Below are 14,972 nucleotides of genomic sequence, written 5' to 3'. Positions count from 1 at the left end.
TATAAATTGGCCAATAATATCATTATTAGACGGGCTACTAACACCTTGTCTTTTCTCTTTATAAAGACCGGATACTACAGGTAAGAGTGCTGGATGTTGGGTGGAAAAAAAGTGACTTCACTCGGGACTTGACTTAACTAAGGAATCGACTTGACTTGACTTGACATAACCTGTGACTTGACTTGACTTGCCCAAGAAAAAATGACTCGAGACTTACTTGGGACTTGAGCAAAGATGACTTGGTCACAGCACTGATTATTACTCACTAGCTGTATGAACCAGATCAATTCTGTCTTCATCATCAGACCGACCGTCTTTCTGTAAATATTATGTCATTTGTGTGACTTTAAATAGTAATTATTTGAGTTGGTTTGCTGAAACTCTTCTTTTAAGAAGTATGAATGATTGATGGACATTAATAGTGATTGGAAAAACCAATGACTGTATATAAAGATGGACAACGCGCTTCCATCTGCTCCCCTTGTATGACATTGAAGGCAAAATAGTCCCTGTGATAGGCCTGCCATCTTGCAATGGTGATGTCATTTGGAGCCAGAGTTGTGCAGCAGAGATCCGCTAACCAAAACACACACTGAAATTTCCGGAAAAACAGCAAAGATCCCACATATCGGTGTGTTTAACAGCAGAACAGCTTCCTGTGTTGGTCTGAAGCAAACATTCACAGATATGGGAACTTCAGTGACTGTAGTGTTAGTGTTAGTTACGTCTCCTCTAAACGTCCCTCCTCTACTCTGCTACTCGGGAACAGAACGCTGCAGGAGCCCGATTTGTCAACAGAGCTGTCCATCATGAGGTCACACCCCCTTTTTAAAGCATCAAATAATTAATGAGCTTAAACTCAGAACACAAGCACAAACTAAAAAAACTTCTTTAATGACTGAAAGTGAATTGTAAAGGTTTCATCTTCCAGCGTCGTCTTCAGCCCTGAATTCCTCCCTGCAGCTCAGAGTGAACTTTGATCACGACTTGAAATATTCACTCAGAACGATACCTGCTTGATTTGATTAACCCAAACTGATGAACTCTAGAGGACTGTTGAGTTTGTCCTCCAGCTCTTCAATCAGAGGCCTGTTAGGAGGCAATCTATTGATGGCCACAATGAACAGTTGGAAAGATTACAGCCTGCGGAACATGTGTACATGTGAGTGCTGTTTGAAGGCAGAGTTATAAGAGAAGAGAAGATAGAAGTGTATAAGATAGAAGGAAATTATTGTGAAGAATACAAAAAAACAACTCAAATATAAGTGAAAACATAAAGTGTATGGCTTACTGCAAAACAAGAATAACAATATTAGAGTAGTTATTTACAAAAGTAAGCAGGAAGTAAAGGTGGCAACAGACTTAAAGAATTCTGAGGCTGTCTTATAATAAAAAGCTATTTCAGCTCACAGTGCTGCCATTCATCGACCCGATGCTTCCACTGGCATATTGACCAGCTGCTCTAAGAGCGTTACGTGCGATGTTCTGGTGATGTTTTGAGCGGGATGTTTTTACTTGGTTCCCAGAATGTTCCTTTTAATAGTCGGAGAACGTTCTCTGAAAACATTTTCAGAAAGTTGCAGTGAGAATGTTCAGATCACATTTCAGGAACGTTTTATAAATCACGCTCTGATTCAGGCCGTACGAACATCCTGAAAAGATCCTCAGCATGTTGCAGTGAGCATGCTCTACCTTTGTTTTTATGTCACATTGAGCAAATGTTTTATGAAAGGCGTTCTGACGTCCCAGGCCTCAATGACATCCTGAAAATGTCTTCAGAATGTTGCAGTTAAAATGTTTTGTCTTAGTTTAAGTTTTAACGTTAAGAACTTTATTTGAAATGATAAACATCCTTAAAACGTTCTTTGAATATTAGATTCAAATGTTTTCTTTCAAACGTAATTAGAACTTGTAATGTTAGCCGCTGTTATGGAAATGTTTCCCACTAGCTGGGTTTACTAGCTGTTAACTTCAATGGCACCCAAAAACATTTCTATTTCTTTTCTTTGTTTGTTTGGGTTTTGGGGAAGTATTGTCTTAGCCTCAAAATGAAAGAAACCTGGTTTAACTCAGTAGTTAAAGTCTCTTGTTTCCAACACTATCCACTGTCCTCTCTGTCAATAAAGGCATAAAAAAAGGCCCTCCTCAGAATCAGATGGTTTGATGCTTCAGTCTGAAAAAGACGTGAGTAGCTGCTGATAGCATGTCTGCAGCTTCCCATCCTCAACCTTTAAGCTTAGCTAAGCTAAGAGGTGAAGTCATGACACCTGTCTGCACCTCAGGAGCTCAATTATTAAAATGTCGTCACTGTATAGTTGCCAGGCAAACAGCAGTATCATAAAAATCATTTTATAATTGTTGGGTATCTTAAACTTAATAAAATGTCTCAAGTCAGCGTAGCTTTGAAAGCGGATACTAGATACTCCCACAGATCGCCCTGTTTTTATCTTACGGTGAAGAAGTTTCTCTTCAAAGTCTTACATTTCAAGAAAATATTTTTTTAAGTCAACAATATGACAAAATCTTTTAAATATCTGTAACACAGGGGCGCCGGTTTAGCTCAGCAGTTAAAATGTGCGTCCCATATACAGAGGCGACAGTCCTCGATGTGGCGGCCCAGGTTCAACTCCCACCCTCGGCCCTTTGCCGTGTGTCGTCCCCTCTCTCCCTCCTTGTTCCCGACACTGTTCACTGTCCTCTCTCTCTTAATAAAAGCATAAAAAGCCCCAAAATGTACCTCTCTCATAAGGTCATTGCATGCTGTATTGCTTTTATGAATTAATTAATTTCATATAAACTATTTATAATCATTCAGAAACACTTAAATCTCTTGCAGCTCGTCCAGACTTCAGCAGCAGCACATAAATCCAAACTGTCACCCTCAATCTTTTATTACACTGGATTAAAGTTCATTTTTTACATGTTACTTTTAGAGCAATGAGCGGCTAAGCCATTACATAACGTGTCTTTTCTCTTCCTGGTACAAAGTGTAGCATCCATCCGCAGACAAAGCTCTGTGTTCAGGCACAGGATCGCGACGAGGGGAACACTCAGTCACACACTTTGCATGTGAGACGTGAAATGATGTTTGTTCTAAAAGAATCTAAATAAATCGAGTAACTCACGTAACTCATCCCTAAAAAGATTTATGAGACAATGCAGAGTGTCTGATAATCCACACACTGGTGCAGCGCGCTCAATCTAAATTGCTGTCAAGTCTTCTAACACCACAGTTGCTGGATTAGTGCAATACTGTCAGATTGGACACCGCACGGCAGGACGAATGAGAGGCTGACACACATACATGCACACACACACACACACACACACGACACAACACAGACTTAGTGCAGCTACAGTATGTGTGAGGTTTGTACTCGGGTACAGTACGAGCGAGGCTCTTTCTGCATTTAGCAGGGTTTGTTTTTAAGATGAATCTGCATGAATGAAAGAGAGAGTGTTTGAAATGCATCAGAGGCAGGCCGAATCGGAGGCTTACTATAATCTGTGCATCACACGGACGGTAAATAAGGCACCGAAATAATCATTCCAAAGCTGAGAGGTCAAACAGCGTGGGTGAACCTGGAATCATTTGAGGCCATCTCTCGGCCCGTGCCAACGTTCACACATAACACGGTACGGTCAGTAACATCTGCACATTGGGATACCCGACGACTGATTACATCAGATGCAAACACGAGCTCTTAACAGTGACACCAAGTTAATCTCCTCGTAATGAAGCAAAGTGGGTGAGAGGTCAAGTGTTGTGTCACAGCCGAGCCACATCCAGCACAGAGGAACTCCAAAGGAAATCCTGCTTCTCCTGGAGGATGTTTGTTATAAGAGGTGTCCTTTCTGCTCTCATGCTGAGTGTACTGTGAGGACACCACTGAAACAGTCCTTAAAGGATCAGACTTGCTGTAATTTATCTATTAAAATGCATTTTTTGGGGGGCTGCCGGTTTAGCTCGGCGCCACAGTACTCGATGCAGCTCTGACCCTCGGCCCTTTGCTGCATGTCAGCCACTCTCGTCACTCTCTCTACCAACATTTCAGATTCTCTCCACTGTCCTTGGCCAAAAAGAAATCTTTAAATAAACAACATTTTGGGGCTTTTTTTAATCTTTAATGGATAAAGGAAACTGACAAGTGACCGGAAATGCATGGGAGAGAGAGAGATGGGATGACGAGTGATGAAAGGGCCTGTGTTGAAGGCTGACCTCGGCCTTTTACTGTAATTTTTGAAGTAGAGAAAATCTGTCTTACAGGACAGGCGCGTAGGAGAGGAAAAATCTCCTGCACACTGTCCAGTGTAGAAAATACATGTATTTGCTTGCTGTCTACACAGTCCTGGATACATTTGTTCATATGTGCACACCTATTCAACAAGTTTTTCAGTCTCGAGGCATTATCTAGATTTGCTTTGGGATGTACTTGTTGTAGACATTGAGTTTTTTATTCCTGTGTTGGGTTCGTCCACAGATGATACAGATGATCTGCCATGGAGGAGCATTTCTTGATTGTTATTCTAGTGCAGATTGTGGGGACTTCTTCTTGACTAGGGTGACAAATTGTAAAAAATTATGTATGATGTAAAATTCATATTATTAATTTATTATTCGGTCTCATGATCTATTGTCATGTTTTCTGTTTTGGTTGGAATGTAGCCCTTTGGTACTTTAAAGTTGTAATCTAGAAGGCCTGGCTGACGGTCGCTTTCCTTTTCAGACTGTTTGCTTCATCTGAGCGTCGAGTTTGTTTCTTTTTCTTTGGATTTTCACTTCTTGTTGAAGTTGTATCTGTAGTCATCCATCTTTTCTTTGTTTGTTCAGCCATAGTAGATTACTGTTTACTCGCAACACTTGCAGAGAGCGAAAAAGCAGCCGCTTAGCTCCGCCTACCCTCTCTGGCAGACCAACGACTGCTGGCTGATGGAAACGCGTCACTAACTGGGCGCAGCTTGTGATTTTTTCCACGAAAGTCTCCACAGACACCCAGTCTGTCATACTGCAAATGCAAAGGCCTTCACCAGTGGGCCATTGGCTCAGTCACCATTGTGTTTCCTCACTCGGAGATAGAAAGTGACTTAACAGACATTTATTTAAATGAAAATCTTTGAGATTATTACTTTAACTCTGATGATATATTTATTTGTTTATTAGTTTACTTACTGAGATCAGACATGTTGACTGGCTACAAGCGCTCCCTTGTAGCACTCCCTGCTTCAGATCACCAGCCTTTTTTCACAAAGTGTTAACCTGATGAAGGTTGAGCACCGAAACTTTGCAAGCAAATAGATTTATTTTCTGCAAGTTGCTGATTAGTGAAATCAATCGTGATGGACAATTAATCACAGGCGGTTTTAAAGTTCCAGGAAAAACGTAAGGACGAAATGTATGATTTATTAAGTTTAAATGTGTTTACAAAGACGTTTTTTCATCAATGAATCCCATAAAAAGACGGAAACCAACAATGGATTTATAATCCTAACAAATATTTACTGAATAGCCAATATCTGTTAAGATTCTTCATGAATTAGAGCTCCATCATCTTTCAACTATCATGACACGACAAAACGAACATAACAGATGGCTGGATGGATGACTTAAATGCTAACATCACTGAAAGTTCTGTTTATTTGGAGACGATTTGGGACTACAGTAGAACTCAGCTCTGTGGTGTTACTCCCAGGGAGTTACTTTATCTAGTTTCAGGGATAAAGTGACTTTTTTGCAGCTTGTCATATTTGGAAGGACAACAGGGCAGCAAAATAACTGAACTGTGAGTTTATCTGCTTAACCTGAGTCCATGTTTGGATTTCATCATCGTATCAAAGTTCACAGGAGGAGCCAAATGTGACCTGAAAACACGACTATAAAGTAAACTCTTACGTAATGTTATTAAGGTAACATGTCATCATCAAACTCATCTTTGCTAGAGAGGAAGAAACAACAAAAGCTCACAGAGAACATGAAGTTAATACAGTAAACATGCACCTAGTCGGGGCTGAAGGGACACGACCCTTTGTTTAGTCTTTGTTTGAAACAGGAAGTTGTTTTATTGTTGTCAAAGTGTGCAGTCACAACACGACTGTACATTACATTAGAGTGGTAAAGTCTTTACCCAAAGTTTGAATCTTATCCTATACACATCAGGAGGATCAGTGTCTGACTAAAGGCTCCTTTAACATGTAGAAACAGGTGGAAAGAGCAGCTCCAGTCATGTTAGAAGACATATAAAACGCTCTGCTTGAAATAATAAATTGTGTCTGATATATTTTTTCTGCAAAATGCGTTTAATTACCTTGTAAAAATCCTCCCGAGGCGTCTCCTCCTTCTCCCTCATTAAAAATTCCTGAATCTATAGGCCCCGCCCACTATGTGCTACGTTTCTCCTTTCATAAATAACAGCTGAAAACAAAACACGTCTCTGCCATCGTTTAGTGGCAGCTTGTTGAAAATTAGCTAGCTTGAAATGTAGTAATTAGCAGTAGTAACGTTAACGTTAGTAGTCAGCAGTGAGTTTGCAAAAATTACAATGACGGTTACAGCTGGCTCGCGCATTGCTGAAGTGGTTGCCATAGGTTACACATAATGATATGCATAGCGTCACCCCGTCCATTAATGGGATTGGCTCCTTAGGTTTGTGACGTCTCAAACCTGCCAATCTGAACACGTGTTGTTCAGCCTGACCTTGGTACACTGCAGTTTAAAAGCAGACAGGCCCAGCCATGGAGATGACTGCTGATGTTGTCCCTGATATGTCTTGTAGCACATGAAGAACATGGAGATGATTACAAGGTTAAACACTTGATTTACACTGGAGGGGGTCTTTAAAGTGAAACAAACAATAATACTAAGGTAGCTTTAAGAGCTGGACGACATGAGCTACTGCTGCAAATATATTCCTTTCCATTTGTTTCTGTGACCTTTGACCTTTAGACAATAATGAGGTGTTATCAGCCTTCTAAGTGAATCACAACATCTGCTTCTTTAAATGTCCTAAATGAAAAAGAACGCCCTCTGTCTTAGCTAGTCCTGAAGACAGACAGGTGTGAAAGCTCCAGACTTACTGAGTACCTGGATCCTGCTTGTTGGAGGTTCAATGTGTCTTATTAGTCAAGAATCTGCAAACTACCTACAATAGACAGATTATTTCTGACATTGTGACCTGAAACAGGAAGTGTAAAGAGTCGACATTTCTGTCAAACACAGTACACAACAATTTAACATTATTAAGAGGCTCAAGCCAATATGTTTTTATGAACGTCTCTCCTTCTAGTTAATTCATGAGGTGTTTCTGTACTGCTTCATGTTATGTTAAAAACTGAAAAACGACCACTTCTATGCAGTGATTTGTACAACGCTGGTTTAAAGGAGCAGTTCACCCCTGGAAAAAGCCACTGTCAGTCAAAGCTGGTGTTCTCTGTAATTGATAGAAGCAATAATATTTGAAACTAGGCGCCATAGCTGTGGAGAAAGTTGTACAAACAGCTCGTGGTTTCGCCCATTCTACATTCCTACAACACCCAGCGTGCATTGCGCCCCTCCCTCTGAAAGAAACAGCCCAGCGAGAGATGATGGAGTGAAATACAACAGTTTACAACGAGAATATACCGGAGGATCATCTAAAAAACCTTCAGGTCTGCAGTCTACATTTCAAACCTGACGATTCTGAATGAGACATGACATCGGAGGCAGGCTAGACGTCCTAGATTGAGGAAGTGTAGTTTAGCGAGCTCCCTGGTTTTCCAGCGCCCATTGGAGAAGCGTCCTCCAAACGCACAGAGCGAAATTGCATTTATTTTACCATAATGGCATTAGCTCCTCATTATAGCATGATAGAACTGAGGGTGAAAATTGGCGAACTGGCTCTTTAATATATGGTGGCACAGGGGTGCAGTGGTTAGCACTGAACTGTGGACAGACTTGGAGTTTTCATCCCTGTGCCAGGGCCGGTTTTCTCCAGGTGCTCCTACCTCTCACAGTAGCTTAAGGTAATTATCAACTCTAAACTGCTCTTTTAATTGTCTGTTTTTATGTGTCAGCCCTGTAAAGGACCGGCAACATGTCCAGGGTAAACCCCGCCTGTCACACAATGTCAGCTGTCAGTCAGGCTCCACCAATAGAAATACAAGTTTTTAACAGTGATAACTGCTGATGAAGTATTTGAAAAAGATTCAGAAATGTATTTTGTACATCTTTTTGTGCTGTTTTGACAGATGCCTATCCGGTCTCAGAGGTGGTCTACACCTGGACTCAGGGAGCGGCCAAGTCAGTGGTGGTGGCAGAGGAAGGCTCTCGGCTCAACCAGTACCATCTGATCGGTCAGACTGCGGGAACAGAGGACATCTACACCAGCCGAGGTACAGTCAGCTGATCCGGGACGATTACACCTCAGATCAAAGATCACCTACTCTATAAGACACAACCATCTACACCTTAGCTGGAACTAGCTTGGTCCCTCTGCTACCTTGTGTCACTCAGTTATTCTGACCCTTTAAAAGCCTTGTCCCTGTGGCCAGCAGGGGGCGACTCCTCTGATTCAAAAACAGAAGTCTGATTTTATAGAAGTCTATGAGAAAAAGACAAGCTAGTGCTAGCATTTTGAGCTAAGCATTTGCTAACCCCGGCTGCTTTCCACCACTACCAAATATGGTCACTTCTGGCTCAGAAAAAACAAGATGGCGGCGTCAAGATGCCAAATTGAGGCGTCAAAGCAGTGGCCCACACACCACAATGTGGCGTCCACTTGTTATGTACAGTCTTTGGTGGTACAGTAGTGTCAGCGGGGGTGTTAAGCCCCTGTTACAACCTGTCATTGGGCTCGGTGTTATCAGTGTGTGCTCACCAAAGATGCTGTGAGAATAACTTTTTTTTTTCAAATCAAGCTGGATAGAGACAATGAATGAAACACAAGGATTTGAGGATGCCTCCCACTCACAGCCAGCTGTCTCTGGGGCAGCAAGGGAAGAGAAGAGTAGAGGAGGGGGGGGCAAAAAAAATCACTTATCCGGGGTCTGAGCCATTGGGTCTGTAGGGTTAATCCTCATGCAGGCCCATCAGTTGTGCTTTTACTGAGTGACGTCACAGCGCAGGGATTGGCTGCTGCGCTGGAGGGGGGAGCTACATCTGCTTAATCCTGTTATGTAAAGAAGTATGATAATACATTTCTGCTGCTTGTTGCTGGAGAGTTTATTACACGGGGAGTTCCTATAGCTGTACACAGAGCGGGCTGCTTTATCCTGCCAGGGGAAGATGCTGCTCACACTGGATCATGTCTGAGTATGAAACATGTCGTGTTACGTGTGAAACGGTGCTTCATAAGCAGCATGAGGAAATCCTGCAGGGCTGCCGGAAACACCCGGCGCTCAACAAGTACAGATTAACACACAGGTCGTATATATTTCTGTGCTCCTCTGTGCCCACCCGGCGCTGCTCAGACACACTGAGCTCACACGGCCTTAATTAGGGGTGCTAATCTGAGGTACAAACCCTCTTTAACAAGCCAAGAATAGCTCAACCAAGAGCTCACACAGGGCTGAGGTGACCTTTGACCTCTCAGGTTAAGCCGCTGCAGATGAAATATAGCCACAGGCATTGAGCAAACCTTGTAATTTCATTACATTACACACATCAGCGCTCTCAGGTCATGACAGGAAGCAGCGGAGCTCAACAGATGGTTCTGATCTGTACTCACCAGTTGACCAGCATAGCTGCGTTGTTCTCCGCTATGAATGGCAGTTCCCCGCACACGCTCCAAAAACCAAACAGTAAAATCCACCACAACCGCATTTTCACGCCTCGCAGATTTCCATCCACTTCCAAGCCCAGAAGGCGGTCAGATCAGCGTGGAGTTCGCCCAGTCGTGCCACCACAGAGCAGGGCTGCTGGCTAGTAGTCCTCGGAGCGAAGGCAACACAGGTGCCCCTTTCTTTAATGACATGATGCTTGTCGCTGCATCGCACGGAGCATCCAAACTTTCCTGCGTCCCTCTCAGCCCCCCTCCGCCTCACTCATCTGTGCACCTGCGTGTAATCACCGCTGATCCAGGTCTGTTTTAGTGTTCGAGCTCAGCAGGCAGCGATGTATGTCCCCAATCAAGTGTGGCCGGCCCTGACAGAACTGGACAGACTGTCTGTTGCACACACATACACACTAACACACTCACACACATAGAAAAAGAGAGAGAGGGTTAGAGAGGCAGAGCGAGAGAGAGAGGGAGAGAGATATACAGGATGCAGATTGTGACAAGGGATTAGTGAGACAGAAAAATCCGATTTTGCCAGGAGAAAGCAGCAGTCATCTGTGGATTTCCTATAGTTTATCAGACTCCACGGCTCGACGGGATTTTTCAGAAAGAAATCCTTCAAATGCAATCTTCAGTTGATTAACAGGATATGATTTTTCTGCACTCTAATACTTTTACAATAATTTAGCTCACATGTTTGACCTGGAGATTTTCAAGTAAAAGTTTTTCTTTAGCCTTTAATCACAGCCTCCCAGGACGGCACACGCTGATTACCAAAGGAAATGAAAACATCCAAAAATGAGTCCTAGGATGACCGCAAGCATAAAAAACATGATGTGAAGAACAACTGTTAAAAGGGTCCCAGAGACAGGAAGCCCCCTCTGAAACAGTCCAATGATAAAAACAGTATTAATTAATACCACAAAAAGAACCATGAAAGTTGAAAAATGCATATTTTGATGGAGAAACAAATTAAACACGTTCCTTTAACATTTTACTAATGCAGGCTGCATGGTGGTGCAGTGGTTTGCGCTGTCGCCTCACAGCTAGAAGGTTCCCGGTTTGAATCCCGGTTCCTATGTAGGGGGTCTGTCTGTGTGGAGTTTGCATGTTCTCCCCGTGCATGCGTGGGTTCCCTCCGGGGACTCCGGCTTCCTCCCACAGCCCAAAGACATGCTCGTTAGGTTCATTGGTGACTCTAAAATTGCCCGTAGGTGTGAATGTGAGTGTTAAAGGTTGTCTGTCTCTATGTGTCAGCCCTGTCATTGTACCTCGCCTCTCACCCAGTGACAGCTGGGATAGATCTCTGTGCTTCCTTTATTATGCTAGGCTAAGCTAACCATCAGCTGGCTGCAGCTCTACATCAGTGACTGTATATGGACGACGAAAAGCACACCTTTACCTTGTGGCCTTGACGTGTTGGAGCCCTCAGGTGGGCTCAGTCTGCAGCAGAACAGCTTCTTGTGTCAGTCTGAAGCAGATACTCATGCTTACGGAAAGTTCACTGTCTGTAGTGTTAGTGTTAGTGACGTCTCCTCTCGCCGTTCCTCCTCTACTCTGGAACAGAACGCTGCAGGAGCCCCATTTGTCAACTGAGCTGTCAATCATGAGGCCATGCCCCCTTTTTGTAGCATCAAATAAATAATTAAAAATAAACTTGTCAGAAAAATTAACACTTGGACCTAAATCAGCATGATAAGAACTAACTATAATGACAGAAACCATGTTTGAGAAAAATGTATTTGACGTGTATTTTGATTTTATAGTTTGACTCATGTCCCATCTGTTAACATGGAGGAGGCGGGCTTTATGAGCTATACTGCAGCCAGTCAGCAGGGGGCGATAGAGAGGGTTTGGCTTCACTTTTAGGGAGCTGTCATGTCGGCCATCTTTTTATACACTCTATGTTGTAAACTAAAGTATCACTCTGGACTGGAGATATTCTGTGGTTGTATTTATACTGTCACCTAATCCCATAAAAAGACCAAAATGTTCTGATCGCTTGTGTGTTCAGTGTCCTAGCTGAGCTGTATTTTATCAAACATTGGTCAAACAGACATAAATAGTGCCTTTTCTGGGAACTATTTTAAGCCATGAATTATTTAGACGTTTGGTCCAGTGTTTGCTCAGCAGCAGGACTGTGTTTGTGGGATTGGCCCAAAATAAACAGCGCCTGTGTTCATGTTAATGAGGGAATGATGAATATTGGTTTGTCTATAAATAGCTCTCCATTCATTCTCAGCGTCCTCGGGTCAGATCTGTTGTGACGGGTTTTAACTATTCAGCGGCGGGATTTCATTTTCAGATGAGGGCTGCAACTAATGATTATTATTATTGATTAATCTGTGCGTTCACTGTCAGAGAGGAGGAAGGAAAGCAGAAAGTATTCACATTTAAAAAGAATTCTGACAGCATCTTCTCCTCCTGTGTTCGTCTGTTCACTGCAGGTCAATACACGGTGATGATGGCTCACTTTTACCTGAAGAGGAAGATCGGCTACTTCGTCATCCAGACCTACATGCCCTGCTTCATGACTGTGATCCTGTCGCAGGTTTCCTTTTGGCTGAACCGTGAGTCTGTGCCAGCGCGGACCGTCTTTGGTGAGTTTGTAATTAGTTGTGGATTATCTGAGATTTGACACTTTATATGTTTATATTCTGCAGGAATACACCTGTCAAGTAACGGCAGTGTTTTCACTTTGAAGTGTTTGTAGATGCACAGGTCTGGAAATTAAATTGAAAGTTGAATGAAATCATGTGTTGCTGCTGCATGTTTTGTCTGCAATGCTCTGAACTGTGTCCTCATTGTACTACGACTTAATCTGTCAGAACAAAGATGAATAAAAACAGAGGAGTGAGTCTGATTCACCAAAGTGACCCAGTTTTCTCCCCTCCAGGTGTGACCACAGTGCTCACCATGACCACTCTCAGCATCAGCGCTCGTAACTCGCTGCCCAAAGTGGCTTACGCTACGGCTATGGACTGGTTCATCGCGGTGTGCTACGCCTTCGTCTTCTCTGCCCTCATTGAGTTCGCCACAGTCAACTACTTCACCAAGAGGAGCTGGGCCTGGGACGGGAAAAAGGCAATGGAGGCCCAACAGCCCAAGGTGTGTACTGTGTGTGTGTGTGTGTGTGTGTGTGTGTGTGTGTGTGTGTGTGTGTGTGTGTGTGTGTGTGTGTGTGTGTGTAAGTGTTCCTGTTGATTGGACATTGTGGGGACCCAAACCCCTGCAGCCGACTCACCATGTGGGGACCAAACATTCGTGGCACTGACGCCGGACTCAAGTTTAATAGTTTATTTTGGGCCTTCGACATGTAATCAGTGGAGTCCCAACACTAGTTATAATTCTATCTTTGTGGTTAAATGTTTGGATGCAGCGTGCAGTTCATTGTTGTGTTTCTATTTGGCAGTTTGAGTGATGTACATGTGTTAGGATCAGACCAGGGTTACAAAAAGAAGACTTTTACTTCTCAGCTGATTTATTACCTCAGTGAACATTTTCCTCATAACTTTATAATCTCAAATACTCATTTCAAGTCTTCTTCAATACAGAATGATGTCATCTTGTAAATTATGGCGCCAATTAGAGTATAAAAGATTGTTACTACAGCAACCTGTCAGTCAGGAAAGAGACGTAGCGATGTGTATCCACTCTCCAATCCTTGCTCACTTCTGTCTTAAAAAAGATTAAAGATGCGAATGTCCAAAACACCAATCGTGAGGCTTCAATAGGTGGTCTACAGATCAATGGATGACGTCACAGAGGCTGCATCCACTTCTTATACACTAATCCGGGGAATTCCCGGAAGTTAACGAGTCGCCATCACTGCGGTGGCGTCTCCCTACAACATCTGTGTGTTTGAATACAAGCTGTCCTCAGAAGAGAAACAATTTTCTACTTTGACTGTTACTTTCTGTGTAAATTTACTTTTGACAATGATATTAAGGACATCGGGAAGAACCTGTAGAGTCATCGGCTGCTCTAACAGTCGAGACAAACAGAGTGCAAAGTACACAAGTAATAACGTCATGAAGAGGCCCGCCTGTACGAGACCAGACACTTTACAGATTTACTGACCGCGCAGAGGACTGAGATATTCTTCAGAAGTGAATCGAGAATATTAGAATTATTGTAATAATTATTATTATGATTTTAACAGTGATGTCTGCCCTCTCTGAGTGACCTGTAGAGGCATTTGTTCATCGCCAGGCGATTACTGAAATGATCACATATATAATATTCCTGTAGCTAGCTATCATATTAAAGTAAGAGTTGCATGTAATCATTTCAGAGCAACTGTCAGCCGAAAAATAGAAGATACGTGCTGAATGATTATCTATAACAAACGTATTAGCTAATGTAACTAGCCTGTGAAGATTAAATGCAGCTGTTAGTTGATTAAGCTAACTAGCTAGTAGAATATGTTATATTACACAGCACTTCATCACAAACATGTGGCGATGGTCGATTCTTTTTCTCTATTTCTCCATCATGTAATCAGGCTGTTGTTGTAACCGATGTCTAATATGTCAAATCGAAATAAGTGTGTGATTAACGTACCTTCATCAGTTACTGGATGCAGCTGTCTCTTTGTTAGCTCAGTGTGGAGAGACTTGGGTTGGGAACTGGAGGGTGGATAGTTCTTCCCGGTATGAACCAAGCATGGAAGTGGTTTTCCTGAGCTTGAAGTGTCCTTGAGCAAGGCACCAAATCCCCACTGCTCGGGGCGCATGTCCACGTGTCACTCTGACATCTCTCCATTGGTGCATGTCCATAGGGTCCTATTTGTGCATGCGTGTATTTCAGGCCTATGTGTGTGGAGCATGTTTGTACTAACAGAGTGAAAAGATTTTAATAAAGTATGTCTTCTTCTTCTAACATCTTTAATCCAACTAACTATGCTGCTGGCACAGTCAGCAGGCAGCAGCAGACATCGAGTTGCCACCGCGGTTATGGCGGCTACACAAGATGGCGCTACACACAAATTGGTCGCCGGATTAGTCAATGCAACATGTTTTATGTTAGAAACTACTTCCTCGTGCACCTGGCTACGAGGTTGATCAGAACAAATTAGAACAGTTGAGATAAAGTTTCGCAAAATAACATATAAAAGATTCTGAAACGCTCTGTAGAAATGAGAAGAACGGCAGAGCTGGATGATCATCTGTGTCGATGCAGACATCAGCATGTGTTACCGGACGTGCTGTTTTCTATGTTGTA

At 42.8% G+C, this 14,972-nt stretch overlaps 2 protein-coding genes across 4 annotated transcripts in view; one reads left to right on the top strand and one right to left on the bottom strand.

Moving 5' to 3' along the window:
- gabrb3 (gamma-aminobutyric acid type A receptor subunit beta3) overlaps positions 1–9,793 on the bottom strand; it is a 68,734-nt gene extending 58,941 nt beyond the window's left edge. The window contains exon 1 of the mRNA XM_069680540.1: positions 9,699–9,793. Coding sequence (XP_069536641.1) covers positions 9,699–9,793 — 95 coding nt within the window. The remainder of the gene's footprint in view (positions 1–9,698) is intronic.
- The window catches only part of gabra5 (gamma-aminobutyric acid type A receptor subunit alpha5), a 39,087-nt gene that overhangs the window by 20,615 nt on the left and 3,500 nt on the right, over positions 1–14,972 (top strand). For all 3 annotated transcript variants that reach the window (XM_069680537.1, XM_069680538.1, XM_069680539.1), the window contains 3 exons: positions 8,221–8,364; positions 12,197–12,349; positions 12,646–12,857. In XM_069680537.1, coding sequence (XP_069536638.1) covers positions 8,221–8,364; positions 12,197–12,349; positions 12,646–12,857 — 509 coding nt within the window. The remainder of the gene's footprint in view (positions 1–8,220; positions 8,365–12,196; positions 12,350–12,645; positions 12,858–14,972) is intronic.

This window comes from Semicossyphus pulcher, unplaced genomic scaffold, assembly GCF_022749685.1.
Source record: "Semicossyphus pulcher isolate SPU_LCO1_2020_fin unplaced genomic scaffold, fSemPul1.0.p SCAF_4, whole genome shotgun sequence".
In the NCBI taxonomy this organism is placed as follows: Eukaryota; Metazoa; Chordata; class Actinopteri; order Labriformes; family Labridae; genus Semicossyphus; species Semicossyphus pulcher.
The sequence above is the reverse complement of the archived record's forward strand: the minus strand, read 5'-3'. Positions and strand labels throughout refer to the sequence as shown.